The 26511-nt window shown below is 35.9% G+C and overlaps 5 protein-coding genes and 1 long non-coding RNA gene across 7 annotated transcripts; 3 read left to right on the top strand and 3 right to left on the bottom strand.

Moving 5' to 3' along the window:
• Window positions 1–627: 627 nt before the first annotated feature.
• Window positions 628–19649, bottom strand: LOC111435209. Its single transcript, XR_002709044.1, has 3 exons — window positions 19635–19649; window positions 17062–17068; window positions 628–726 (listed from the first exon to the last, which is right to left on the bottom strand). It is a non-coding gene; the product is annotated as an uncharacterized LOC111435209 (long non-coding RNA).
• Window positions 2479–5513, top strand: LOC111435202. Its single transcript, XM_023072578.1, has 2 exons — window positions 2479–2915; window positions 4387–5513. The coding sequence occupies exons 1-2, from the start codon at window positions 2622–2624 to the stop codon at window positions 5239–5241; spliced, it is 1149 nt and encodes a 382-aa protein (XP_022928346.1). The 5' UTR covers window positions 2479–2621; the 3' UTR covers window positions 5242–5513.
• On the bottom strand, window positions 8769–9952 carry LOC111435205 (probable BOI-related E3 ubiquitin-protein ligase 3). Its single transcript, XM_023072581.1, has 2 exons — window positions 9550–9952; window positions 8769–9464 (listed from the first exon to the last, which is right to left on the bottom strand). The coding sequence occupies exons 1-2, from the start codon at window positions 9820–9822 to the stop codon at window positions 8934–8936; spliced, it is 804 nt and encodes a 267-aa protein (XP_022928349.1). The 5' UTR covers window positions 9823–9952; the 3' UTR covers window positions 8769–8933.
• LOC111435207 (heavy metal-associated isoprenylated plant protein 26-like) lies at window positions 18210–19085 on the top strand. The gene is made up of 2 exons (XM_023072583.1): window positions 18210–18411; window positions 18535–19085. Exons 1-2 carry the CDS (start codon window positions 18331–18333, stop codon window positions 18916–18918), a joined length of 465 nt encoding a protein of 154 aa, XP_022928351.1. The 5' UTR covers window positions 18210–18330; the 3' UTR covers window positions 18919–19085.
• Window positions 19650–20784: 1135 nt separating the features above from the next.
• LOC111435201 (WD-40 repeat-containing protein MSI2-like) lies at window positions 20785–23290 on the top strand. The gene is made up of 5 exons (XM_023072577.1): window positions 20785–21146; window positions 21237–21560; window positions 21647–21790; window positions 22374–22498; window positions 22775–23290. The coding sequence occupies exons 1-5, from the start codon at window positions 20835–20837 to the stop codon at window positions 23052–23054; spliced, it is 1185 nt and encodes a 394-aa protein (XP_022928345.1). The 5' UTR covers window positions 20785–20834; the 3' UTR covers window positions 23055–23290.
• An 85-nt stretch (window positions 23291–23375) lies between these two features.
• LOC111435203 (basic leucine zipper 23-like) lies at window positions 23376–26244 on the bottom strand. 2 transcript variants are annotated; one of them, XM_023072580.1, is made up of 2 exons: window positions 25019–26243; window positions 23376–23810 (listed from the first exon to the last, which is right to left on the bottom strand). In XM_023072580.1, the coding sequence occupies exons 1-2, from the start codon at window positions 25800–25802 to the stop codon at window positions 23785–23787; spliced, it is 810 nt and encodes a 269-aa protein (XP_022928348.1). In that variant the 5' UTR covers window positions 25803–26243; the 3' UTR covers window positions 23376–23784. The 2 variants fall into 2 exon arrangements, with proteins under 2 accessions (XP_022928348.1, XP_022928347.1); XM_023072579.1 differs by lacking the exon at window positions 23376–23810 and adding an exon at window positions 24594–24682 and having other exon boundaries at window positions 25019–26244.
• Window positions 26245–26511: the final 267 nt, after the last annotated feature.

Here is a 26511-nt window from a genome sequence, read left to right as displayed (position 1 = left end):
CTGTGATCAAGTGCGCCGCGAGTACTCGAACAGAGTTTCAATCGTCCAATCGGATATGGAGGAAATGGTGACTGTTGACTTTTGGTTTGTTTGACTGTTGACTTTTGAAATGATGGTAGGATGTGTTGTAGTGGATTATGGAATGAGGGATTTGTGTCTCTGCTTCGCTTCAGGATGGACGTTGCTGAACCTCTCATTTTAGTGAAAATAGATAACAACGATATCGCGCTTTTAAATACGCGCCACGTTAGTACCTGCTATCCTCATTCATTTAAATGACGAACATACCCCTGTATGTATAAATATTTATATACAAATATATTATAAATATTTAAATGACGAAAATACCCTTGTATGGTATATTGATTACGCATCGTTGATAGTGTCTACTCGTGTACTAGCTCGTCCGAGAGTAGTGACTCGAAAGTGTTAGTGAGTATAACTCTTACGACACGAGTATAACTGACCATGCTCGTGACTAACTGACTAACGTATCGAATCATAATTTATTATCACTCATGACTTGTATTATGGTCTCTTAACTAAGTTCTATCTTAGCACGTTGTAACAGTCCAAGCCCACCGTTGGCAGATATTGTCCGCTTTGGCCCGCTACGTATCACCATCAGCCTCATAGTTTTAAAACGTGTCTGCTAGGAGAAGAGGTTTTTACACCCTTATAAGGAATGTTTCGTTTCCCTATACAACCGATATGGGACCTAACAATCTACTCCTAAGGAGCCAGCGTTTTCGCTGGAACACTGCCCAAAACCTGACTCTGATACCATTTGAAATAGCTCAAGCTCACCGCTAGCAAATATTGTCCACTTTGACCCGTTACGTATCGCTGTAAGCTTCATGATTTTAAAACGCGTCTGTTAGGGAGAGGTTTTTACACCCTTATGACGAATGCTTCGTTCCCCTCTCCAAACCGATGTGGGGCCTAACACACGTAGAGAAGAGTAAAAATAATCGTAGATATAATATGGTTTCTCACTAACACTTTCAACTCACTGCCCTTATGAAAAGTGATAATCTACTCGTGTCCTGGAGGCAGTGAATTGAGAGCGTCGGTGAGAAACCATATTCTATCTATGACTATTATACTATTTTGTACGTGCTGAAAAAACAGTGCTAAGATAGTGCTCGTTTAAGTGACCATAATACAAGTCACGAGCGATAGTAAATAAATTATGATTTACTGAATAATATTTTGGTCGAACCTTATAATTATTTATTTATTTCTTTCTTTCATAAGCATTATTTTTAATATAAAATTTGTTTCTAACCTAAGAAAATTTCAAATTTTTAATAATTAAATAAGCTTTTTAAAAAAATTAAAAAATAAAATTATTTTCATTACACTCCAATCCTGACCATTTCTGGTTGGCTAATGTCAATTATTAATTAATCTCACACCAACCTACTTAAATAATTGCCTACTTGCCCTAATAAAAATCTGAAATCTACATTAATTTGAAATTTAATATTCTCATCAAAATTACAATTTATTAAAAAAAATAATCCAAAAAAGAGGTAAAACAATTAAAAAAAATCTAAAATTTTAAAAATACTATTTTTTTTTTCTCATATAATTTCAAAATAATATTGATTATATAATCATATAATTTTAAAGGTACTTTTAATAGGTTAAAATAACACTTTTTCATTTTAAACTCCACAAATTTATTATTATTTTTAAAATAAAGTTAATTAAAAATTTTAAAATAAGGTTAATATTGAATTTGATGAAAATTTTAAAGCCAAATTTGATTAAAAAATCTAAAATAAAATTATGATCACTAAAATAATCGCTTGTCATTTTTAGTCGAATATTATCGAGATTTAAAAATAGTCATTATACTTATTATTATGTTTTTTTTAGGGTTTCATTTGAAAAGTAATATATATATATTAAATGGTGTTCTAAAACTATTATGGTGAGATATAACGTGGTTGTAGAGGAGAACAAAACATTTTTTTATAAGGGTGTGAAAACCTATCTGTAACAGATGCATTTTAAGATCGTTAGGCTGATGATGATACGTAACGGGCTATGAGGTTGACAATGATATGTAACGAGTCGTAAGGCTGACGGTGATACGTAACGGGTCAAAGTAGATTAGAATGTTTGTCTAAATTATATCTGAACGAACACATATTGATTTCGGAAAGTTGTCGAAGTTACTGGAACATTTTTTTTTCATAATTTTGCCAAAAATATGAGTTAATATGATTTTAAAAATTAGATTTTTTCTTTATAATTTAATAAAAAAATCATAAATAGTTTATTAAATTAAAACAAGAATTAAGTTGGTTTAATTAGTTTAAATTTATAATAATTTATTTTTATAAAATATTTATTATTATTATTTATTTAATTTAATGGCAATAGATGAGCCCACGTTAATCTTATTGGACCAGCGAAAATAATTAAATAAATAAATAAATTTGGGAACTTTAATTTTCGGTTGAACTTGTCTGACTTGGACTCTATCTTCCTACTCCACCCACCAGCCTCCATTTGGGATTCTCATCTTCCACCCTCCTTCTTCCTCCGCCGCCCTCTATCGGAGCTTTTTTTGCCGCCGGCAACGGCCGATACGACGGTGAAGAGGCGCCATGGACAGGCTTCTGTATTCTCCTTCTCCTACCTCCTTCAAGATTAATCCGAATCCACCTCTTCTTCTTCCTCGGTTCCGTCGCATTGACTCCGCGAAGCTCAATTTCCCCCTCCCGACGCGCCATGGACTCCGTCCGCTTGGTTTGTTCTCCTCTAAGGTTGATAAGCCTTCTATGCCGTTGATTCATTGTCTTTCTTCGTCGAATTCGTTGAGCGATTCGATTTCCACGTCCAATTCTAGAGCCGTCTCGCCCAAGCCTGATTTGCTTGAACATTTCGCCGGAAAGAAGAAGGTATTGGATTGAAATTCCTTTCTCTGTTCTTCTGGCGTTAATTTCCTGTTCTGCTTTGCTTTAATTTTGATTATCATATAATTGAATTTCGCTGGGATGTAGTCTGCCGTCTTATTTGCTTTGAAGCGCATTTTATCGGTTTTAGGTCAAGTTTGAAATACTGTGAATTGGTTACGTTATAATTCGTTCTGTTTGGATTAATTATCGAATGTTGGGCACATTTCTTTGAAATTCGTGAACATTTTTCTTCAATTTATGGCATGAATTTTACCTAATTATACGAGTCATGTGGAATACTTGCTGCGGTGCTTGGGATAGAGCTAATTTTAGGATTCCAGTTTCTTGGTGGAATCAGAGTCAAGAACATGATTTTGATTTTCAATTTTGTAAACCATCAATGTCTCTAATGAATTACAATTACTGTGGATTTCTGGATTATGCTTCGGTTGTCTCAACCATTACATGAGATTCTTTGTTATGAAATAAATGTTGAAACTGATCTTAATGAAGATCGACGGGTATGTTCAGAGAAAATCTCTGCTCCATTTTGCACTCCTCATTTATTGTTAGTGGTAGTCGTTGAAATTAAATATTCACATTTACTTCCATGAGGTCACAGACTCTATCAGAATCACAAACAGAGTCAGAGTACAGACGCAGCAATAATTGGGCTTTTATTTTTTTGCGCCTTAAATCTTTTTCTGACTCTTTGGACACAACGAAAATCCCAGCAGCTCACATTGTTCATGCATTGCTGACATTTATGAAGCAATATAATGATATTAATGAATGACTGTAAAAACGATCACATCTCAAATTTGTTTATCTAAACCTAATACACATCTGTTATGAGTTTTCTAGATTTTCAGGATGGACAGCCATAGCTCCAAAGAAAACACTCTGTTGATATTATTTAGCTATTAACTTGTTAAATATGTTGACTAAGAATGACCCTTGTAAGTGTAAATTCTGTTATAGGAAGGACAATAGAAGAGAATTAGGGATATTATAAGGGTATGTTAGTAACCAGGTGGAGAAGTTGCTGTGGTGAATTGTTATAAATAGAGGAGGTGGGCAATTGTAAAGTGGCCTTATGCTCGAGTGAGAGTGCTCAAGAAAGGAAGGTTCCAAATGTTGAGGATTGTTGGGAGGGAGCACCACGTTGGCTAATTAAGGAGATGATCATGAGTTTATAAGTAATGATACATCTTCGTTGGTAGAGGCCTTTTGAGGAAACTAAAAACAAAGTCACGAGAGCTTATGTTCAAAGTGGACAATATCGTACCATTGTGGAGGTCGTGATTCCTAACACCAAGTACCTCGAATATTCTGTGTTATCATCTTCTAGTTATGTTATCTTTCATATTTCAATATATTTTGAGTTCTACCATTCTGATGATACTTAATATCTTTGCTTTAGTCTATAGTTATTTATCTTCTTCCTAAAGGTGATAAAATATCTTTGCTTTAGGTCAAACAGTCACTCTTTGTTCTTTCTGCTCTTGCCCTGATCCTGATCCAACCAGTCTTTGCGCCAGCAGCCTTTGCATCTTTCCAAAATGCAGCTAAAACCGGAGGTCCTGCAGCAGCTGCAGTTGGGCGACGACTGATCCAGAGTGAGCTATTAAGTAGCGCTTGGACTGGCTTTTTTGCTGGCTGCTTACACACATTATCAGGACCAGATCACCTTGCTGCCCTTGCACCCCTTTCAATTGGCTGTAGCCGCATGGAAAGTGCTGCAGTGGGCGCTCTTTGGGGGTGTGGTCATGATGCAGGTCAGGTCATTTTTGGTCTACTATTTTTACTGCTAAAAGATAAGCTTCACATTGAAATTCTCAGAACCTGGGGCACAATAGTAGTAGGCGTGACACTATTTGTAATAGGAATTCTGGGTATTAGGGAAGCTTCAGAAGTCCGTACCCCATGTGTTGTAGGTCTAGAAAATGGTGAATGCGATGTCGGCATTTACAAAACATTAGAGAATCCAATGGTCATAGGGGAGAAGAACAAGAAGAAAAAAAAGATAGGCTTTGCCACTTTTGCCACAGGAGTTGTCCATGGCCTACAACCCGATGCACTCATGATAGTCTTGCCTGCCCTAGCCTTGCCTTCCCGTGTAGCCGGCGCTGCCTTTCTTGTTATGTTTCTAGTTGGAACAGTTATTTCAATGGGAAGCTATACTGCTTTTATAGGCTCGTTTAGCGAGGCATTGAAGGACAGAGTGCCTAGAATAACTGAAAAACTGACCTGGGCTGCTTCTTTTGTAGCCATTGCTCTTGGACTTGCCATTATCATTAGCCAGTTTCTTGGTTATAGCCTCTACTGATTGTCTCCATCCACTCCTTTTCATCACCAGACATAAAAAGTTAGTAGTTTTGAGGAGTACCCAAAATTTTTCTTAAGATTATCTCTACTGTTTTGGATCTTGTCTGTAGTACGGATCTTAAATTGTGTAAAAAGCTTGACATAATCATCTTTTGCTCCAATACAAGTTCCACTTACTGATACACGAATAGTTTAAGGGATTGACATGGCTCGTCTGTCGCATTGTTTATTTGTTAATCTTTATTGAAGTGATGAGTGATCTGATTCTGATCTTATCTTGAACGAGATCCGTGTGTTTAGTGATTTCTTTAAAATGGAAAGGTGTTTTTGTTTTTGTGATGTGATGTGTTTTTGTTTTTGTGATGTGATGTAACTGAGATTGACTTTTGAAAGTAGTTGGGAGAAAGATGACTTTGAATTTTCCAAACCCCATTAATGGAAGAACTGAACAGTGTTCTTCCACTTTGATTTTTTGAACACCAACTAAGAATTTATGCTCTGTTTACCAAATGGAGATGATAATGGAATGAAGAGAGATGCTTTTCTAGAATGAGAATGCTAATTTCTACCATCGAAATGAGTTCGAATTTTAGTGGCTACCTTTTTAGAATGGTCGAGGTCGAACTGTGCATAAGTTGACTTTATTATAAGAATATTATATTTTAGTACATTGACCAAAATGATATTTTAGTAACAAAAAATAAAAAAATATATCTAATGAAGATATTGTCTTTATTTATAAATTGAAAATCTATCTTGTTGTGACCAATAAAGGTGTGAAAACCTCCCTAGCAAACACAATTTAGAATAGTGAGATTGATGACAATAGGTAACGAGCTAAAGTGGACAATATTTGCTAGCGGTGGGCTTGGTCTATCACAAATGGTATTAGAGTCAGACGTCGGCCAGTGTGCTAGCGACTCCAATGGGGTGGACTGTGAGATCTCTCATCGGTTGGAGAGGAGAAACATCTTCCTAGTAGACACGTTTTAAAATCGTGAGATTGACGATGATACATAACAAACAAAAGCGGACGATATCGGCTAGCAGTGAGTTTAGGCTATTACATTGTTTACTTGATGTGAAACTATATTCATATCAATATAAAATTTCGCTCAAACTGTCATTCATCAATCAAACATTTGACATTTTGAACTATGTCGGTACCTTCAGGAACAAAAAAAAAAAGAAAAAAAAAAAGAGAGAGAGATGTGTATGAATGAAGTTACGGCAACAAGCCACAAAGAACGTGATCCTATCCAAATCAACGTATCTTCTCTCGAACATATGATTTAAAGTCTAAGCCATCGATTACAATATGCGATAACAAATATCGACGGGCAACTAACTCATGAAGAAAAAGGAAGGTAGAGAAATGAAAGGTAGGGATTAGGTCCACCCCATGTTTGGATGTCCATCAATTACAACCCCAATGTGGTAGCAAAAGCAAATGATTTGTTGCCATTTTAAGTGCCCCATGCATTCCACTTTCAAAATTTTGGATTTGAATCCTCGTTCCTTTTTTCACGTCGAGAGGGGGACGAAACAGTTCTTAGAAGGATGTGGAAACCTATCTCTAACATACACGTTTTAAAAACCTCGAAAGAAAAAACACATTGGTCGGAGAAGGGACGAAGCATTTCTTATAAGAGTGTGGAAGCCTATCCCTAATTAACATGTTTTAAAAACCTTAAGAATAAACTAGAAAGTACAAAGAAAACAATATCTGCTAGCAGTGGGTTTGACCCTTATAAATAATATCAAAGTTAGACATCGAGTGGTGTGCCAGTGAAGATGCTGGATTATGGATTGTAAAAGATCGTCCTTTTTCAGTTTTGGTCATAAAATATCTATTTAGTGTAACGACGTGCTAAAATTTTTATAGAAAAAAGGAATAATTTCATATATTTCAAAACTATAGATTAAAACGAACAAAAGTTTAAAGTATAAGAATTAAAATGTTCGTTTTAAAAATATATTAATCAAGATATGACTTAAAGCTTTTAAATTACTTTTACGAGCTTTTAAAATTTTTTTGTTGTTATTCTATTAAAGTTTATAATTTTTATTATACCCATAAATTATGCGTGATTGAACTTTACACGAAATAACAAAATCGGTCTAAAAAATGGGTTGAAAAAGGAGAATCGAACCACATTCTTGTCACTCGACTTATTTAATATATTATAATTATACTCTTACAATTAAAACAAAATACGATATCATAAAATTAATTTATCACGTCAATATTAAATTATAAAAAAAAAATCACATTAAATATAAAATCATATTGAAAACAAAAATAGTTTTAAAAAAATATGGTGGGTAAGACAACCTTAAACTCAAAATCAAATTTACAAAAAAAATAATAATAATAAATAAATAATATTACTATTATTTTAATGAATAAATATACATAATAATAATAATAATAATAATTATTATTATTATTATTATTTTTTTTTTTTTTTTGTAAAAACTCAAGTCCACCCCTCACTGGGAGATGTTGTCTTCTTTGGCCCACTACGAGCCTCATCATTGACAATTTTTTTTTTTTTTGGGTAAAAACTCGAACTCACAGCTAATAGATATTGTCCATTTTGGCTCGTTAGAATACATATCACCGTCAGCCTCATGGTTTTAAAGTTACGCAGCGAAACTGGTACTCCTCTCGTTAATATCCTCTCTCGACTTTCCCTTATGGATTTTTCTATTGCGTGTCTACTGAGAAGAGGTTAATATCCTCTCTCAGTTTTTCCTTATGGATTTTTCAATTGTGCGTCTACTAAGAAGAGATTAATATCCTCTCTCGACTTTTCCTTCTAGATTTTTCCATTGCGCGTCTACTAAGAAGAGGTTAACATCTTCTCTCGGCTTTCTCTTCTGTATTTTTCCATTGCGCGTCTACTAAAAAGAGGTTAATATCCTCTCTCAGCTTTCTCTTCTGGATTTTTCCATTGCGTGTCTACTAATAAAGGTTTCCACACCGTTAGAAGAAATGATTCGTTCTTCCCTCCAACTGAGAGATCTCACAACACTCGTTGCTGACATTTTTGAGCCGGTTACTGACATTTTTGAGCTGGTTGTTCTACTTTATTATAGCGTGTCTTAAATTTTCAAATTTATTATATGGTTTAATGACAAACCAAAATTTAAAATAAACACAATTTCTCAAACAAACTTTAAATTTGAGCATTAAATGATAAATTTTAAATGAATTCGAAGTTAGAAATTTATTTTTATCATAAGATTTTATGAAACAAATAAAATAAAATAAAATCTTTTTTAGTATAGAATCAAATTTGTAATTAAACCTTTATATTAACAAATGGAACCAAACACAAACAGAGCACTGAATCAATCTGACAATCTGTTTCTTTCAAAATTCATAATTAATCTCTGACAAACAAAGCTCAAAATGGATCACTACTAACAACACCCATAACATAATCAAATCAATCACCAAATCCCAACAATTTTGTTCATAAAAATGGGCAAAAATTATAAAAAAAATAAATAAAAGATGCTCTGTTCTTTAAAAATCTTCCCCATTTCATTGTTTGGTAGCTTCGAAGTACAAATTTTCGATCCAAAATATAAAAAAACAGTAAAAAAAGAAGAAAATGTTGAAGAACTGTGCTGTTCTGTTCATGATTTTCTATCACTTTCCGGGAAAAGAAAATTCTGGGTTTCTCAGGAAATCAAAGCTTCAATGCTTGCTTTCTTCCCCGTTCTGCAAACTGGACACGAATCCAACATAGATTCACAATGTTTACAACAACAAAGATGCCGACAAGGCAACAAAATCACTGTCGAATTCCTAAAATTACATCCTCTGCAAATCATCATCATCGTCTTGCTCTGTTTTGTTCCATGTTCTGAAACAGAGCATGCTCTGTTTCTCGCCGGAGTTTCGTCGTCATCGGCGCAACAGGATTCCGCGTCGTCGGAGGAATTGGTGGCTATGTTTTCTCTCATTTGATCCAATTTGTTGGTTAATGACATAGCCATGGCTTCGTTTTCTTCAGCAATTCTCTGCCAAATTTGATTCTCTGTTTCTAATTTTCTCAGGAAAATTTCGAGTTCCATTGTTTTCTTTAAAGCTTTCACAATCTCTTCCTCTTTTTGCCTTAACAAAATCTCTGTTTTCGCTTCGATTTTCTTCATCAATATCGAAATCTGTTGCTTCCCTTGCTCTCTCAACGCCGTTCTCAACCTCTCATTCTAAACCCCAAACAAAAATAAATAAATAAATAAAAATAAAATTCAATAAAATTCGTAAACTTTAAGAAAAGGATTTAACTCAAACCTGTAATCTAATACAATGGTCGATCTCTTGTCTCTGTTTTTCAACATAGGCACTCATACACTGAGAAAACGCCGCCGCGCCACCGCCCATCCGGTGGGGGTTCTTCGAGAAGGAAAAAACAGAGCCACCCCGATCTCCACCGTCGCCGTTGAATAACTCAGTTGGGGTAATCTGCGGCGGTTTCTGGAAGCAGAACTGACCGACAACGTCGGTCAAACCGCCGGCGAAGGGGAACCCATGATTTTCAGAGTAGAGTTGAGCGTGAACCGCCATGGATTCCGGCGACCCAGAAGAATCTGAAGCAAACCCTTTTGAGAAAGATTGAAAAGAAAAGTGGGTTTGGCTTAAAAACAGAAACTTGATTGAGATTCACAAGAAAATTGATTCCTGAGAGGGAGCATTAATAGAAGGAATATATATATATACATGTATATATATATATATGTATAAATGCGTTGGAAAAAGGTGAGATTTTGAATAAATTTGAGTGAAAAGTAATAGGAAAAAATAAAAAGAAAAAATAAAAAATCTTTTTTTGGAAAGGAAAGTAACTGAAGAAAGAGAGATTTAATAGGGGGGTTGGGGAAAGGGAACAGCCTAGAATATTATTTTTCTCCTATTATTTATTTTTAATATTTTTTCAAAAAAAGTAATTAAAAATAATTAATTTTGGAAGAAAAAGAGGGATTTTAGGAGTGGGTCTAAATGGAAACGTATTTTTTTAGAGAGAGAAAAAAATGGATGAGAGAGAGAGAGTTGGCTGAGTCAGCATTCAATTTGATGATCATCATCATCATTATTATTAGGAGGAGGGGAGAATCTCTAGATTTGTTTATTTTTTTGGGTTTTTTTTTTAATTTATTATTTACGGAAAAAAACTCGAAATACCTGTTCACTCTCGTACTTCTCAGAAAAATTGGTAGGATTTTTGAAACTCTCTAGCCACTCACGATTCTGAATTGTATGACCTTGATTGTGATATCCTGCATCGGTTGGAGAAGATAACGAAACACCCTTTATAAGAGTGTGGAAACAGACGCGTTTTAAAGCCTTGAAGGAAAGCTCAAAGAGGAGGACAGTATCTCTAGCGGTAGGCTTGGACAGTTACATTGATATTCCTTAGTCACATTACATACTTTTTAAGAAAATTTCGAAGAGATATCTGAAATGTCTCCGATATCTGAGATGTCTCTAATGTCTAAGATGTCTCCCATGTCTAAGATGTTTGAGATGTCTCTAATGTCTGTGTGTCTCTAATGTCTGAGATGTCTCCAATGTCTAAGATGTCTCCAATGTCTAAGATGTCTCCCATGTCTAAGATGTTTGAGATGTCTCTAATGTCTGAGTGTCTCTGATGTCTGAGATGTCTCCAATGTCTAAGATGTCTCCCATGTTTAAGATGTTTGAGATGTCTCTAATGTCTGCGTGTCTCTAATGTCTGAGATGTCTCCAATGTCTAAGATGTCTCCAATGTCTAAGATGTCTCCCATGTCTAAGATGTTTGAGATGTCTCTAATGTCTGCGTGTCTCTGATGTCTGAGATGTCTCTAATGTCTGAGATGTCTCCAATGTCTCAGATGTCTCTCATGTCTAAGATGTTTGAGATGTCTCTAATGTCTAAGATGTCTAAGATGTCTCTAATGTCTCTAATGTCTCTAATGTCTGAGATGTCTCTAATGTTTAAGAAGTTTATCTCTCTAATGTCTGAGATGTCTCTAATGTCTCTAATGTTTAAGATGTCTCTGATGTTTGAGATCTCTCTAATGTCTGAGATGTCTCTAATGTCTCTAATGTCTCTATATCTAAGACGTCTGAGATGTCTATGATGTTTGAGATGTTTGAGATCTCTCTAATGTTTGAAATGTCTGAAATGTCTGAGATCTTTCTAATGTCTAAGATGTCTATAATGTCTCTAATGTCTGAGATGTCTCTGATCAGGATTTTAAATCTGATGGGCTCGACATTCCCTAGCCACATTACGTAGCATGTTTTTAAGAAAAATCTACTAAATATTACCCCGGATTTCACTGGAAAAATGTTAACTTTATTGGTATATAGACAGTACTATCAATTTTTTTAAATATTTATTAAGATCTCTACATTAAGGATTAATAAAATGTAATCAAACTCCACTATTTTGTCGGCAAAATTCAAGACCAGAAAATAAAATAAAATAAAAATTTGGAAATCAATTATTTTATTTTATTTTATTTTTCCGAAACAGTCAAGACCTGCCATTGCATTCAAAGTCAATTTGTTTGTAATAATAAATATTAAATTAATAATGGTTTTATTCAAGGGAAACCGATAATTAACTGTTAATTTAATAAATCAATAATAATGTATTAAAGTATTTACTCCATTCAACTTTATGAATAAAAAATTATTTAATCAATGCAATTACTTAAAATTAAATATTCTCTTTTAATAAATAAATAAATATTTATTTAAGTTATTTTTATTAGTGAATATACATTAAATTAATGTTACTTAAATTAACTTAGTATAGATATTCATTTTCTAATACTACTTATTTATAATTAATTTTTTTAATGTTTTGTTAATTAATATATTAAATTTAATCCCATCCATTTAAATATTACAATATAAAAAAAATTATTTTTTATAATTTATCATAATTTTTATAGTCGAGGGCAGGAAATATAACTATCATCTCTGTCTCCATTTAGTCAATCGAGCATGAACAACTATTTCTCGAGCATAGGTTTAGGTTCAGCCTTAATAAAACGAACCACCTAACAATGAATCTTCACTGACCAAGAACTACGAGAAATATGCAGCTGGGTTCTCCAGATCGAATAATTAGTTTACATGGTTTGATCTTATCCTTGTTGCTCTCTTTCACAATTTTCATGTAAAGAACGTTTTTTTTCTTTCATATCTGGAACAGGTGCTTGTCGTTAAACGAATATCTGTAATAAAAAAAAGAAAAAAATTTAAAAATGTGATAAATTGTGTGACTGTTTCATCATTATTATTATTATTATGAGTGTTGAAAGAGCTCAATAATTTGAGTTGAATTTGGGTTCCCTATGCGGGTGGCTAGTGAAAGTGATTCAGCGAAGAATGGACCAAAGGCCGGCGGACGCCATGGACCCATGTGCCGCCTGCGCCTGCAACTCCAACCTCCCACGCCTCCCGATCAACTCACGATTTCGTCTTTCAACTTTCACGTTCGTGTTCAAAAAAATTTAAAGATATTTTTTAGTGTGGAAACCTCTTCTTAGAAACGCGCGACGATACATAACGGGTCAAAATAGACTATTTACTAGCGATGGATTTGGACCGTTACAGTTGACATCAAAGCCAGACATTAGGTGGTGTGCTAATGAGGACGTTAGACCTCTAAGAGAGTGGTTTGTAAGATTAGGTGTGAAAAACTGTCTCGAAAAACACGTTTTAAAATTGTAAAGCTGACGGGTCGAACTTTTAAATGTATTTCTCAACTACTTCTTCTACCTTCCCCTTTTCCTTTTGTTTTGTAGCTTTCAATTCATTCACTCAAATCTTATATTTTATTAAGATTTTCGTTGTTCGTGTTATGTTACATCACTTATAATCAATTAATTATGTTTGGATCTTATCGCTTCCTTAATTTAATCAATTTATGTTTCTTTAATTTGTCATGTACGTATAGTTTATGTTTGTTTTTAGTTGAATTTTTGATCGAATGAATGAGTTTTGCACAGTTGAATCTAGATAATTTGTATTTGTACCCTAAAACGTGGTTTTTTTGTTATTTAGTATTATAGTTGATATACTCGTAAATACATATTGTAACACCCAAAACCTACCGCTAGCCGATATTATCTTCTTTGAGTTTTTTTTCTTTTCTTTTCGGGTTTCTCCTCAAAATTTTTAAAACTCTTGTAAAGAAACTACCTCACGGGGCCCAGTCGATGTGGGATCTCACAATCTATCCCCTTGGGGCCCAACGTCTTCGTTGACACTTGTTCCCCTCTTTAATCAACGTGGGATCTCACACATATCATTGAGTTCGAGTTCGGGTTCGAAGGTGAACATCACCTAAAACTAAGGATTTTCTCCACGACTTTAACGTATCGAATCCTACAAGAAAAATATGAGCCATATGATAATCGAGCGTAATAAATACGAGCATCCCATGAATGTGTTTGCTATCATATCATGAAATTAATAATATGAGCTAGCATTACCAATTAGGTATGTATAGCTATTCTTACTTTTAGAGAGAATAAAAAGGACCAAAATATTTATAGATTAGGGTTTGGAAGGGCCACCACCACTCTTTCCAAGTCTTCACCAAACAATACTTTGAAAACCTCATCATTTCCAACTAAAACGTTGACTCGATTTAGGTCTTGGTGATATCGATTCATTCTCGACCTGATAAAAACACGTTTATGTTTTATTGGTATATCATGTGTCAAATCGTCACTTTTTCTTTTTATCTACCTAATAAAACTAGTAATTTTAAATTACTGTTACGTTTTTTACTTGTTGAGTTATGCTCGAATTGACTAAATTAACTTGGAATAAGTACTCGTAATTTAGTCTCGAAAATCCCGAGTCACCAATTTAATGGGTCGGTGATTAATTAGTTAATTAATCTTTTTGGGTTATTTAATTAATCCATATTTCCACCACCCACATCAACATTAATGGGAGAAGGTGATTAGATTGGATTATTTTAAAAAAATTCTATTGCTTCGTGATTTGTGATGTAAATTCAACCAATTACAGGTTAAATCGATTAATCCAGTTGATGTGGGATCTCAGAGTCCACCTCCCTTAGAAGTTCAGTGTCCTCGTTGGCACATTGTTTAGTGTCTAGTTCTAATATCAACTGTAACAGCTTGAGGTCATCGCTAGTAGATATTGTCCGCTTTAGCCGGTTATGTATCGCCTTCAGTCTCACGATTTTAAAACGTTCTACTAGGGGAGGTTTCACACCCTAATAAGGATTTTTTCGTTCCCCCTATTGAGCCACCAAAAATAAAAGTGCACGTTATTAATATACACAATAACTTTTAAGCATTTCTTCACTATCACTCTCATTCAGATGTGGTATCGATTCATTTACTTGATCATCACAATTTATGGGTTAAATTGTCCGAGATTGATTTAATCCAACCGATATGGGATCTCACATTCCACCTCACTTGGAAGTTCAGTGTTCTCGCTGGCACACCGTTTGGTGCCTAGCTCTGATATCAACTGTAACAGTTCGAGGTCACCGCTAGTAGATATTGTCCACTTTAACTCATTATGTATCGCCTTCAGTCTCACGATTTTAAAACGTTCTACTAGGGGAGGTTTTCACACCCAAATAAAGAATTTTTTCGTTTCTCTCTCCAACCGACGTGGGATCTCACACAAACCAACATGGGTCACTTCGGCATGAGTTGTCTTCACTCACATGCTTCCTTCAAAAAATCAAACATAAAATAACTCCAAACAAAACACGTTTCACTTTGGAGTTCTCACTATTTCATTATCACTCTCATTCAGATGTGGTCTCGATTCATTTACTTGAGCATCACAATCAAAGCTCTTCTTCGACATGCATGAATAAAAAAACCCGAATAAATGTGACAAGAATAATAACACTATATATGAAGCTAGTATTAAATTAATCGATACTATAAAGTTATAGGGGTGTTGTGTTCACAATGAGACCTTATATTAATAAATTTTATGTTGAATTAATGTTCAAATTTGTCCATTGTATGCAACCCCCATATGAACAATCCTAAAGTTAAGGTGACATTGTCACATATTTATTAAATGCATAGTCAATGATTATGACACACCCACAAATCCATTATTTTAATTATTATCATTATTATTATTATTATTCATGGGTTGTTTCTTGCAAACTTCCTTTGCCTTTTACTTATGCCAATTACATTATTGCCCCTCTTTTTGTGTGGAGTGGGAGTGTTTTTAGGGCCAATTTAATTGCCCTTGTATGGTCAAAAAGAGACAAAATGATTTATTAGCTAGAAATTAAAAAGTTTTCAACACTAGGGTATGGTGTAGTTTGGAATGATTTGGCGAGGTTTGAATAAGCTCGATATTTAGTCAACCTGCTTTAATCTTATAATCGTCGGTGTTGACTTTTTTTTAGCTTGGCGTGTCCTTAGCTAGCTAAAGAAAGAAAAAAAAAAACATATAGTTGGAGGTCAAAGACTAGAGTTCGGTTTTCACAATATAGGAAAAAGAGAGTTGTTTTGCTATTCTCGTTAATTCGAGGGTTAAAAGAGAGAATTGGTGCTGGCTGTTTTTCCAATTTGAACTAGCGGAATAGACCTCTTATTAGTCGAACGGCTTTCTTCGGTGAGTGCAGTTGTTCAACTTCAACCCTTGAAAATGCTGGTTATCGCTCTTTCGAGAGTTAGGATTGGGGCATGTTCTTTCTCAATTTGAACTAGCGGAATAGACCTTTTTTGGGTCGGAAGGCTTCCTTCTGTGAGTGCGCTTTTTCAACGTTTCTATGGACGTGGACATTTAAATCTTTTCAAAACATTTCAAATTTTGGAGTTTGGGCCGTCATTTGTAGGCTTTTGGACCGACCACTCACACCTTAGATCAAAGGGGCAGTTTCGAAATTAAGAAAATTATTGGTGTAGCTCCCGTGTCCGGCATGGATGCTATCTACTCCGACAATTTTATATCTAATAAGTTTCTAAGATTTTAAAATTTTCAAATTTATGTCTAATTTTTCAAACTCGTGTTTAAAAAATTCTTAACCTAAAAAAAAATCGGAACTTATTTGTCATAAAATTATTGACAAAAATTTATTTTATTTATTTATTTATTATAAAAAGAGTGCAAATAATTATATCATATTATTAAACATTGTAATAAAATTATATCCTAAATTTCTTAATATTATTATTAATTGAGATAGGAAAATACATGGCTAACTTAGTCATTGGGCTTTGAATCTAAAAGGCCCATACTTATTTTAGTAAGGCCCATTAAGAGGTCTCTTGGGCTTCTACAAGAGGAATCCACAAAGCCCATCCTATCTGCCCTTCAATGAGGTTATCATTAAAATAAAAAATTGACTATTTCTTTTTTTTTTTTCTTTATGTTCTAATTCTTTTTATTTTTCTTTGAAAATGTTTAAATATTTATTTTTGTGGAGATTGAGGATTTGCGGAGATCGAGCTTGCCATAGTACTTTTTTTCCTGTTTATTATTATTTTTTTAAATAGTTATTTTACAAATTTTCATTTTTTAATATAAAGACACAGGAACAGGGACAGAGAATATAATCCATACTCATCTCCTGCCCCATTTATCTGACGAAAATGGACACCTGTTCGGAGAAGAAATGGACATCTCTAGTTGAATATAAAGGTACGGGGACGGGGACAGAGAATATAATCCATAGCCATCTCCTGCCCCATGTATCTGACGAAAATGGACCTGTTCATAGAAGAAATGGACATCTCTAGTTGAATATAAAGGCACGGGGACGGGGACAGAGAATATAATCCATACCCATCTCCTACCCCATTTATCTGACGAAAATGGACACCTGTTCGGAGAAGAAATGAACATCTCTAGTTGAAACTATATAACTAGTAAGGAAAAAAATTATAATGATATATATTTAAATTTTAAAATTAAAATTATATAATAAGATAAAATAAAATTACAAGTTAAATTCCTTAATTTTAATGATATATCCAATAAATACAAATTTTTTAAAAAAGAGTATTAATTCTAAAGTTTAATATTTATTAAATATATGGTTGGTGGGAATAAACCATGACACACGTGTCAAGATCCCGCTGGTGGCGCCATTAATTGCGTCTATATCAGCTTCAAACCGGGCCCCATAGGGACTCACAAAAACCATTAACTTTTTATAGGAGATGGCGCGTGTACTACACGTGCCACCCGGCTTCAAAAACCCGAGGGCCCATACCCATTAGATCGGTTCGGATCATGCCACGACATTTGGGGACGCGTGGCAAGCATTTATTATTTAAAATACATTTATTATTACCTTTCAAATTAAAAAAAAAATAAATTAATTAACAAATAGTTTTAAATAAAATTTTAATTTTGTATTATTTCTGTTAATATAGGAACAAAAAGCATTTCTGTAATAAAATTTAAATTATTTTTTTTAAAGAGGATATTTATGAAATTTTAAAAAATGAGTATTAATGGTTTAGTCATATGCACTACGGTGTCACAATCGCACTTTTCTTAACAGCGAATTTGCGATTGTGCAGCACTTACTCTTAACAACAAGTGAATCAAGCCAATTTGTATTCACATCAACTAGTGATGGACAACGTATGCTCAAGCCTAGCCCCATTTGAAAACAAAGATTTAAAAAACGGGGTAAAGAGATTTTTTAAAGCGAGTTTGAGAGTAAGAACGAGAGAATATTTAAAAGTAACGTTATATACCTATAAGTAAAAGGCAACCGAACGACTTAAATGACATATAACTTTTGGGTAAAGAGAATTTGACAAATAGTCGCATCCTAATGTATTTCGAGTCGATGAAGGTATGATAGACCTAGATATGATTTCACCAAAGAGTCATACCAAATCACGAGAGGAGATGACAACTAATCACACTACCTATAGTATATTTTGAGACCATTCTAGCAAACTTAGACATGATTTAGTTGGCGAGTGGTTTATTTAAGAGGAGCAGCAGCCAGTCTGAGAGGACCCAGATTCAGTGCCCTGTCATTTCCATTACTTCAAAATCTCTGCAAAATCAACTGCGTTTTTCTTCTTGTTCTTGATGGGCGTTTTGGATCATTTCTCTGAGTATTTCGATTGCAGTTCCCACAGTTCCAAGCACAAGAAACGCAAGCAATTGCAGGTAAAAATCCCCCCCAGTTCTTCAAATTTCTCCTCTGTTCTTGGTTAGATTCTTCATTTTTTCCCGTTTTGATTCAAAATCGTATGGTTTTTTCTCTCCGATTCTGTTTCTTCGCCATTACAGACAGTGGAATTAAAGATTCGAATCGACTGCGAAGGTTGCGAGAGGAAGGTGAGGAGAGCGTTGGAGGGGATGAAGGGGGTAAAGACCGTCGACATTGATCGCAAGGCCAATAAAGCCACCGTCGTTGGATACGTCGAGCCGTCCAAAGTGGTGGCGCGTGTCACTCACCGTACCGGTAAGAAGGCGGAGCTCTGGCCTTATGTGCCGTACGACGTCGTGGCTCATCCCTACGCGCCGGGAGTGTATGACAAGAAGGCTCCAGCTGGGTACGTGCGAAAGGCTGATGATCCCAATGCGTACCAGCTCGCACGTGCGAGTTCCACTGAGGTTCGCTATACGACGGCGTTTAGTGACGAAAATCCCGCGGCGTGTGCTGTTATGTAATGTGCTGTAATTTTGTTTCTTTTATTATTATTATTATTTTGTGGGTTTTGTCGTTTTCCTAGTTTTGTTAGTTAATGTTATTGGTTTGGATATTTTTGTTCTTTAGTCCAAAGAGTTATTATTATTATTATTATTATTATTTTGTGGTATGATTGATATTGGCTGTCGTGTCCTTTGGTGGGGCTAGTTTTTTCAATGATTTTTTCAATTTTAATTTTATGCTCGGGATCCTGATTAAGATTTTAAATTTATAATCGGCACCTAATGGTGGCTCGTTTTCCTACAACATGACCACGTTATCTACTTATCTTAAAATGTTTCAGTGAAGACTAGCTGCGTAGATCGTGTTAAGAATGAGAAATTCTGATACTATGTTAAGAACGAGAAAAGAGTTACCATGTTAAGAACGAGAAACGTAAGTGGAATCAACATGTTTTGTTCTCATTCATATGATTTCTCGAGTAACGACCCATATTCACACTATCAGATATTGTCCTCTTAGGGTTTTCCCTTTCAGATTTTCTCTTACGGACTTCCCCTCAAAGTTTTAAAATGCGTCTGCTAGGGGAAGATTTACACACCCTTATAACGGGTGTTTTGTTCTCCTCCCCAACCAACGTGGGACATCACAATCCACCCTAAACTTCGTGGCCGAGCGTTCTCACTGGTACTCGTTCCTTTTTCCAATTGATGTGGGATCCCCACCAAATCCACACCCTTTGGGGCCCAACGTCCTTACTAGCACACTGCCTCGTGTCTACCCCCCTTTGGGGAACAACAAGAAGGCTGACACATTGTTCAGTGTCTGGCTTTGATACCATTTGTAATGATCCAGATCCATCGCTAGTAGATATTGTCCTATTTGGGCTTTCCCTTTTGGGCTTCCCCTCAAAGCTTTAAAACGCATCTGCTTGCTACGGTAAGATTTCCACACGTGTTTTGTTCTCCTCCCCAACCAATGTGGGACATCACAATCCACCTCCCTTCGGGGCCCAGCATCCTTGCTGTCACTCGTTACTTTCTCCAATCGATGTGGAACCCCCACCAAATCCACCCCCCTTTGAGGCCCAACGTTCTTATTAGCACACCGTCTCGTGTCTACCCCCCTTCGGAGAACAACGAGAAGGCTGGCACATCGTCCAGTGTCAGGCTTTGATACCATTTGTAACGATCTAATCCACCGTTAGCAGATATTGTCCTATTTGAACTTTCCCTTTCGAACTTCCCCTCAAAGCTTTAAAACGCGTTTGCTAGGGAAAAGTTTCCACATGTGTTTTGCTCTCCTCCCCAACCGATGTGAGATATCACAGGTCAGTAACTACAATTTTAAATAATTATTAACTATTTTATAGGAAGTAACTATCAAATTATCAATTATTTTAAATAATTATTAACTATTTTATCATCTCGATCACTTTTATTTAGATTGTGGTCCCATTCATTCATTTATTAACAGTTTACTCCGTCGTCACATATTTATAATGAAACATTGTTAATGATCTAAATTACCTGTAAATTAATAATTTAAAAAAAAAATATACGTGTAATACCTATTCTAATTGGGTTTGAAAATTAAATTTAAAGAATTATTTTAACATTTTTCAATTATATGAATGTTAATGTGATATTATAAATTTGAAATAAATGATTTTTATTTTATTTTATTTAATTTTCCATGTAATCAGAAAATGTTAAAACCCAACAAAATAATTGAAATATTTTTTTTTTTGAAAAAGGAATAAATTTTAAAAAAGACCAAAAAATATAATTTAATTTATAAGTGGGCCGGGCTTGATAATCTCAATCTCGGCCCAATTTGTTCAAATCTGTTGGTGTATATAAAGCGCGTCATCTTCATGGAAGCCCAAAATTTCTAGCGGGAAAAAGTTTCACGAAGCTCCGTCAGAGTCGCAACAATGGCGGGAGAACAGAACGGCGGTGTCGATGAGGTGATGGAGGAATTCGCCATCTGGAAGAAGAATTCTCCCTATCTGTACGATCTTCTCATTTCCCACTCTCTTGAGTGGCCGTCTCTCACTGTTGATTGGGTGCCATTGGCACCATTTCCTCACCCAGCCAATTCTTCTCTCGCTGTCCACAAGCTCGTTCTTGGAACTCACACTTCGGAGGAAGTCCCCAACTTTCTCATGGTGGCCGATGTAATTTTACCTGTCAAAGCATCCGAAACTAGAATCGACATTACTGGGGAAAACCCCATCATGCCGGAGGTTAGTGATGAATTGTTACTTTGTGCGTGCTAGGTGTTTGATGAAATGCCTTGCTGAAATTCTGTGATGTTTTGTATTGGGTTTTGGTAGGTAGAGATAACCCAGAAGATACGTGTTGATGGAGAGGTGAACAGAGCGCGATGCATGCCGCAGAACCCAGAAATTATTGGGGCAAAAACGAGTGGCTGTGAGGTGTATGTTTTTAATTGTGCTAAACAGGGGGCGAAGGCTCAGGGAGGTGAGTGCGATCCTGATTCGAGATTGAGGGGTCATGATAAAGAGGGTTATGGGTTGTCTTGGAGCCCTTTTAAGGAGGGTTACCTCTTAAGTGGCTCAAATGATCAGAAAATCTGTTTGTGGGACGTGTCTTCCATGGCTGACAAGAACGTTCTTGATGCAATGAACGTCTATGAGGTAAAGGAACTAATCTTCCTGTTTTTTTGTTGAGGGCTATTGTTTTTAACTTTACTTTAAAATGGTATTGCTGTTTTTATTTTCAGGCTCATGAAAGTGTGGTCGGTGATGTGTCATGGCATTTGAAGAATGAGAACTTGTTTGGATCTGTAGGCGATGATTGCTTGTTGGTGATATGGGATTTGCGCACAAATAAATCTGTGGATTCTGTTCGAGCTCACGAGGAGGAGGTAGTTCTATTCTGAACCTCTTTGTAGCATTAGGCAATTGACTCTCTTACTTGCTTAGCTTGTTAATGTCTTGGTTGGTTAGGAATCACGACTCTTCACAATGGTATGATATTGTCACTTTGAGCATAAGCTCTTATGGCTTCCTTTTGGGTTTCTCCAAAATAACTCATTCTAATGGAGATGTATTCCATACTTATAAACTCATGATCAATGCCTAAATTAGCAAATGTGAGACTTCCTCCCAACAATCTTCAACACCTTTCTGAAGTCGGGATTAGGGTTGATTGGAATAGAGGTTGTACCTGCGCCAACACTGGCTTTTGGCGGATATATGATGCTACTATATTCAAACAGCTAACTGAAGAATGGCGGTTTAGGTAGCTTAGGCCACATGATCATCGATCAGGGTTAAGATTTTTTTTAGTATCTGCAAGTGTCTGAACCAGCATATACCCACACCTTGACTATTCTCGATCATGATCAAGTTTCAGTCTTGAGTTAGAATTATATCTCTTATGAACACCATTTACATATACTCTGTGTTCTATTGACACAAATTTTCTGTTCCATGGATTGATTACAGGTGAACTATGTTTCTTTCAATCCATATAACGAATGGATTTTAGCAACAGCATCATCAGATACCACCGTGGGTCTATTTGATCTACGAAAGCTTGCCGAACCACTCCATGTTCTTAGCAGCCACACGTATGTCTCTCTCTACATATCACTATCAAATCATCTGTCTTTATTTACATTTAAGCAAAAAACAATGATGTGATATTTCTTTGTGATCGTTTCTTGTGTCTAACTTCAGTGTGTTTGTTTACAATTCTTGACGAGTTTGTTTTTAGTTTTCTGTCGTAGAAAATTGTGTCTAACTTATACGCAGAAATAGTGTTATAAGCTTGATTTTTAAAGAACAAATGATGATCAAACGGGATCTAAGCTAAGGAAAGAGTATTATACTGATTGGTGACACAGGGAGGGAGTGTATGAGGTGGAGTGGGATCCAAATCATGAAACTGTATTAGCATCTTCTGGTGATGATAGAAGGTTGATGGTATGGGATCTCAACAACATGGGAAACGAGCAAGATGGGGATGCTGAAGATGGGCCTCCAGAGCTGCTGTTTTCACACGGAGGCCACAAGGCTAAAATCTCTGACTTCACCTGGAACGCCCACCAGCCTTGGGTTATAGCAAGCGTCGCTGAAGACAACTCTGTTCAGGTCTGGCAAATGGCCAAAGGTATTTATCGATGATGATTTCTACTTTACTCCATTCTTCAAATTTAGCCACTTTAAGGTTTTCTTATGTATCAGGAGTCATAATGTTATGTTTCTGCTGCTGTTTTGACAAAGATGGGCTCATTTTCTGTTCAACATGCTAAACTCGTTAGCCTATTCTCTTTACACTAGTGTAGCTGAGCCTGGCAAGATACTTTAGTCAAGGTATAGATCGAAAGTAATTACTGATAGGTTGCTTGACTTTGTGCCTATTACACACCGCTTATATCTTTAAAGGTTCAAGCCTGGGGCGAAGGCCAAAACACGTAATCAAATAAGAAACACAAAAGCTGCCTCTAAAGAAAATAATTCTCAGAATGCACATTAGAAACTGAAATCAAATAGAGAACAAAACCAATACAGTTGGGTGCTCTGCCTTTTGTTAGTTTTCATAGAGAAAGAAAAGGCTGAGTCGAAATGGTGTTCGAGTCCCCATTTGGGGCCAGTCAAATTTGCTCTACTTTCACTAACACAACTTGGCTAAGCTATTCCATCTCGCTTCTCCACATCCAAAGACGCGTATAGGAACTGGAGTGTTCCATATGAAGAAGCTTCGCCATTTCAGATGGGTCGAGAGGCGATCGATAACAAGATGATAATCAAATGTTGCAGTTGCGCAACAATACACTTATTGATCGAGGTATGCACCACCCCGCAGGCATTGACTGGATGAAGACGTTGATGTCTGACTAGACTAATCAGTTCATCAGGTCCATGTCTCTTTACGTCGTCCTAATAAGCGAATGACATAAGCGAATGACAGAACAAAAGAACAAAAGAGTTACAACTTATATCAAAAGAAACCTGTTATTTTCATAGGTCCCAACAAAAGTAGAATAAAATGGAAAACAATATGATTATATAACTATTCAACCAGGGCCAGTTCATAAAGCAAACATCTCCTTTTCATGATCCAGGAAAAACTAGGATAGGTCTCTTACCCACTAGATTCAAGATAAGGAACTTTATTTTGCTATCAAAAAAGTGAAAAAGATTAGGTCACATTATCTTAGCACGAGTAACACCCGATCGAATGTGGTAAACAGTTGGGCACTGTTTCTTCAAAAGAGTGGCCAATAAACACATTGCTGTCAAGAAACTGCTATATCATGTGAGGCACACTAATGTCTTTCACTATCTTACGTTTCTTATACAGAAAAAATGTTTTCCACCTGTGATTGTAAGGGCTTGTACGATCACAAACTATAACACTCCGAGCCCATCACTAGCAGCTATTGTCCGCTTTGATAGATTACGTATTACTGTCAACCTTACGGTTATTAAAACGCGTCTACTAGAGAGAGGTTTCTACACCCTTTTAGGAAATGTTTTGTTCCCATCTCTAACCAACGTGGGATCTCACAATCCATCCCCCTTGAAGGCTCAGCGTCCTCGCTGGCACACCGCCCGATGCTGGCTCTGATACCATTTGTAACAACCCAAACCCCACCGCTAGTAGATATTGTCCGCTTTAACCCGTTACGTATTGCCATTAGCCTCACAGTTTTTAAAACACGTCTACTAGGGAGAAGTTTCCACACCCTTATGAGAAATGCTTTGTTCCACTTTCTAACCAACATATCTCGCACAAACAATCCCTATTACTGAAATAAAATTAGAATATTATACTTTTAGACATCAAATCACAAAAGGCAGACAAACCAGGAAGTCATACATGGATCGGAGCAATCGACTAAGGACCTCAATGTTATGTGCCTATAATATTTTGCATCCACAAGTTAATACACAAAACAAGAGAGAAAATGAGCTGCAAAACTCAAACCTGCTTCAATGAACATGTGAGCCAAACAATGAATCAAGAGAAACATGTATCATATAACAAACAAAAACAAGAAAGGATTATCAGCAAAGTTAGCTCAAATTCAGCCAATTAATTACTCTAGAGAAGCATCATAGAAAATGGAGGCCCCAGTTTTCACCTTTTCTCTTTGTCACTCCAGAAGAAGTATCATTCGAAACAGCATTCCCCATCCCGTCCCCGAGTAGCTCTTTTGATCCCGAGTCATGATTCGCCAAACACTGAAGATTTTCGAATCCACAAGCACCAAAACTCTGTCCATTGATCACAGCACCTTCACCACTTCTACTTCCATTACCCTCAGGATGAAGGCAGTAAACCTGATCATCACACTGCATATTACATGGGTTCATCACATAAGCACCAGGGTTGCTTGTGTTGGACAGGTTGGGATTACCAGTTTTCTGATAAGGAAACGAACCAATCTCCCCTTCAATTCTGCCCCTAATATCCACAAGCAAACACTTGAGCCGAGTAATCTCAGCCTCCAATGCTGCCTGCCCTTGCAACCTCTTCATCAAATGCTGATTCAAAGCCCTCAATCTAACAACCTCATCCTCTAATGAGGCTGCCCTAGCCTTCTTCTTCTCACGATACTTACGAACAGCTTCCTGGTTGCCCAACGGGCGTTTCTTTGACTTCTTTTCAGTCGATTCCGCAGTATCATCAGTAACAACCTTGTCTTCTTCAGGTGAGGCAGGGAGAATTTTAGTGTGGACATGGAAACAGGTGTGGGTATGAGAGTAATCAGGGCCCGGTGGAATGCAAGTATGAGTATGAGTACAAGTATGAACGTCTTTGAGAAGATCATCAAAGAAACTATCCATTGAGCAACTGCTTGGAATCGCCATATTAGGGTTCGAAAACACTTCTTGATTCGAAAAATCAATCTCCCCGTCGTCCATTATCCAATAATGTAATACTAACCAGAGCAAGTAATTCAAAAATTTGATACTCAGCTACCGATTCCTGGACTCTAAATCAATAATTAAGCTTCTGAATCGAATTACGGAAATGAGATTTCAACTTTCAGCACAATTAATTACAAAATCGTGCAAAAGAACATACTAAATCTACCTCTAAGAGAATTTCAATAAAATCGTCAACTAAATCAACGAAGAACAACAATCAATGCGTCTGTTAAAAATCCGCCGCAGGATTAATAAAAAAGCGCCATGAAAACGAGGCAATGCTTACCAGATAAAACCGCTAAAGAAATCAAACCATGAAATCGAAGGGAAAAGAGAGCATTTGATAAATGAAAAACGAAAACCTAATTGGAAAAGACAAGAACAAGGAAGAACAGAGAGGGAAAAAAAATGAAAATCGTGTCTGAAATCTTCAATGGACGCCATTGAAGATAAATTTACAGGTTTTTGAAGGACAGAAATGTAATTTCGTAAACATTAAGGGAATTATTGGCTGCTTTTAAAACTACGATAAACTGACATTTGTGGGCCCGTCCGATTTCTCAGGTGCGATCGAATCAAATCAGGACCGTCAAAATATTAAGATTTTTTTTTTATAAAAAAATTATTTTAAAAAGCCATAAAGTTTCAATTATTCTCGAAAAAGTTGAGTTGGGTCGGAATATTTTTTAAACGATTTAAAATT

This window comes from Cucurbita moschata, unplaced genomic scaffold, assembly GCF_002738365.1.
Source record: "Cucurbita moschata cultivar Rifu unplaced genomic scaffold, Cmos_1.0 Cmo_Scf00048, whole genome shotgun sequence".
In the NCBI taxonomy this organism is placed as follows: Eukaryota; Viridiplantae; Streptophyta; class Magnoliopsida; order Cucurbitales; family Cucurbitaceae; genus Cucurbita; species Cucurbita moschata.
Note: the sequence above shows the minus strand (reverse complement) of the source record. Positions and strands in the feature narration are given on the sequence as shown.

What these genes read in the sequence shown, in the direction of transcription:
- LOC111435202 (XM_023072578.1), top strand. Translation starts at nt 2,622, where the DNA reads ATGGACAGGCTTCTGTATTCTCCTTCTCCTACCTCCTTCAAGATTAAT. An exon ending in ATTTCGCCGGAAAGAAGAAG is followed by an intron (nt 2,916 to 4,386) that starts GTATTGGATTGA and finishes TCTTTGCTTTAG; the next exon opens with GTCAAACAGTCACTCTTTGT.
- LOC111435205 (XM_023072581.1), bottom strand. Translation starts at nt 9,822, where the DNA reads ATGGCGGTTCACGCTCAACTCTACTCTGAAAATCATGGGTTCCCCTTC. An exon ending in ACCATTGTATTAGATTACAG is followed by an intron (nt 9,465 to 9,549) that starts GTTTGAGTTAAA and finishes TTTGGGGTTTAG; the next exon opens with AATGAGAGGTTGAGAACGGC.
- LOC111435203 (XM_023072579.1), bottom strand. Translation starts at nt 25,802, where the DNA reads ATGGACGACGGGGAGATTGATTTTTCGAATCAAGAAGTGTTTTCGAAC. An exon ending in TGGAGTGACAAAGAGAAAAG is followed by an intron (nt 24,683 to 25,018) that starts GTGAAAACTGGG and finishes ATTTTATTTCAG; the next exon opens with TAATAGGGATTGTTTGTGCG.
- LOC111435207 (XM_023072583.1), top strand. Translation starts at nt 18,331, where the DNA reads ATGGGCGTTTTGGATCATTTCTCTGAGTATTTCGATTGCAGTTCCCAC. An exon ending in AGAAACGCAAGCAATTGCAG is followed by an intron (nt 18,412 to 18,534) that starts GTAAAAATCCCC and finishes TCGCCATTACAG; the next exon opens with ACAGTGGAATTAAAGATTCG.
- LOC111435201 (XM_023072577.1), top strand. Translation starts at nt 20,835, where the DNA reads ATGGCGGGAGAACAGAACGGCGGTGTCGATGAGGTGATGGAGGAATTC. An exon ending in AAAACCCCATCATGCCGGAG is followed by an intron (nt 21,147 to 21,236) that starts GTTAGTGATGAA and finishes GGGTTTTGGTAG; the next exon opens with GTAGAGATAACCCAGAAGAT. An exon ending in TTCGAGCTCACGAGGAGGAG is followed by an intron (nt 21,791 to 22,373) that starts GTAGTTCTATTC and finishes GATTGATTACAG; the next exon opens with GTGAACTATGTTTCTTTCAA.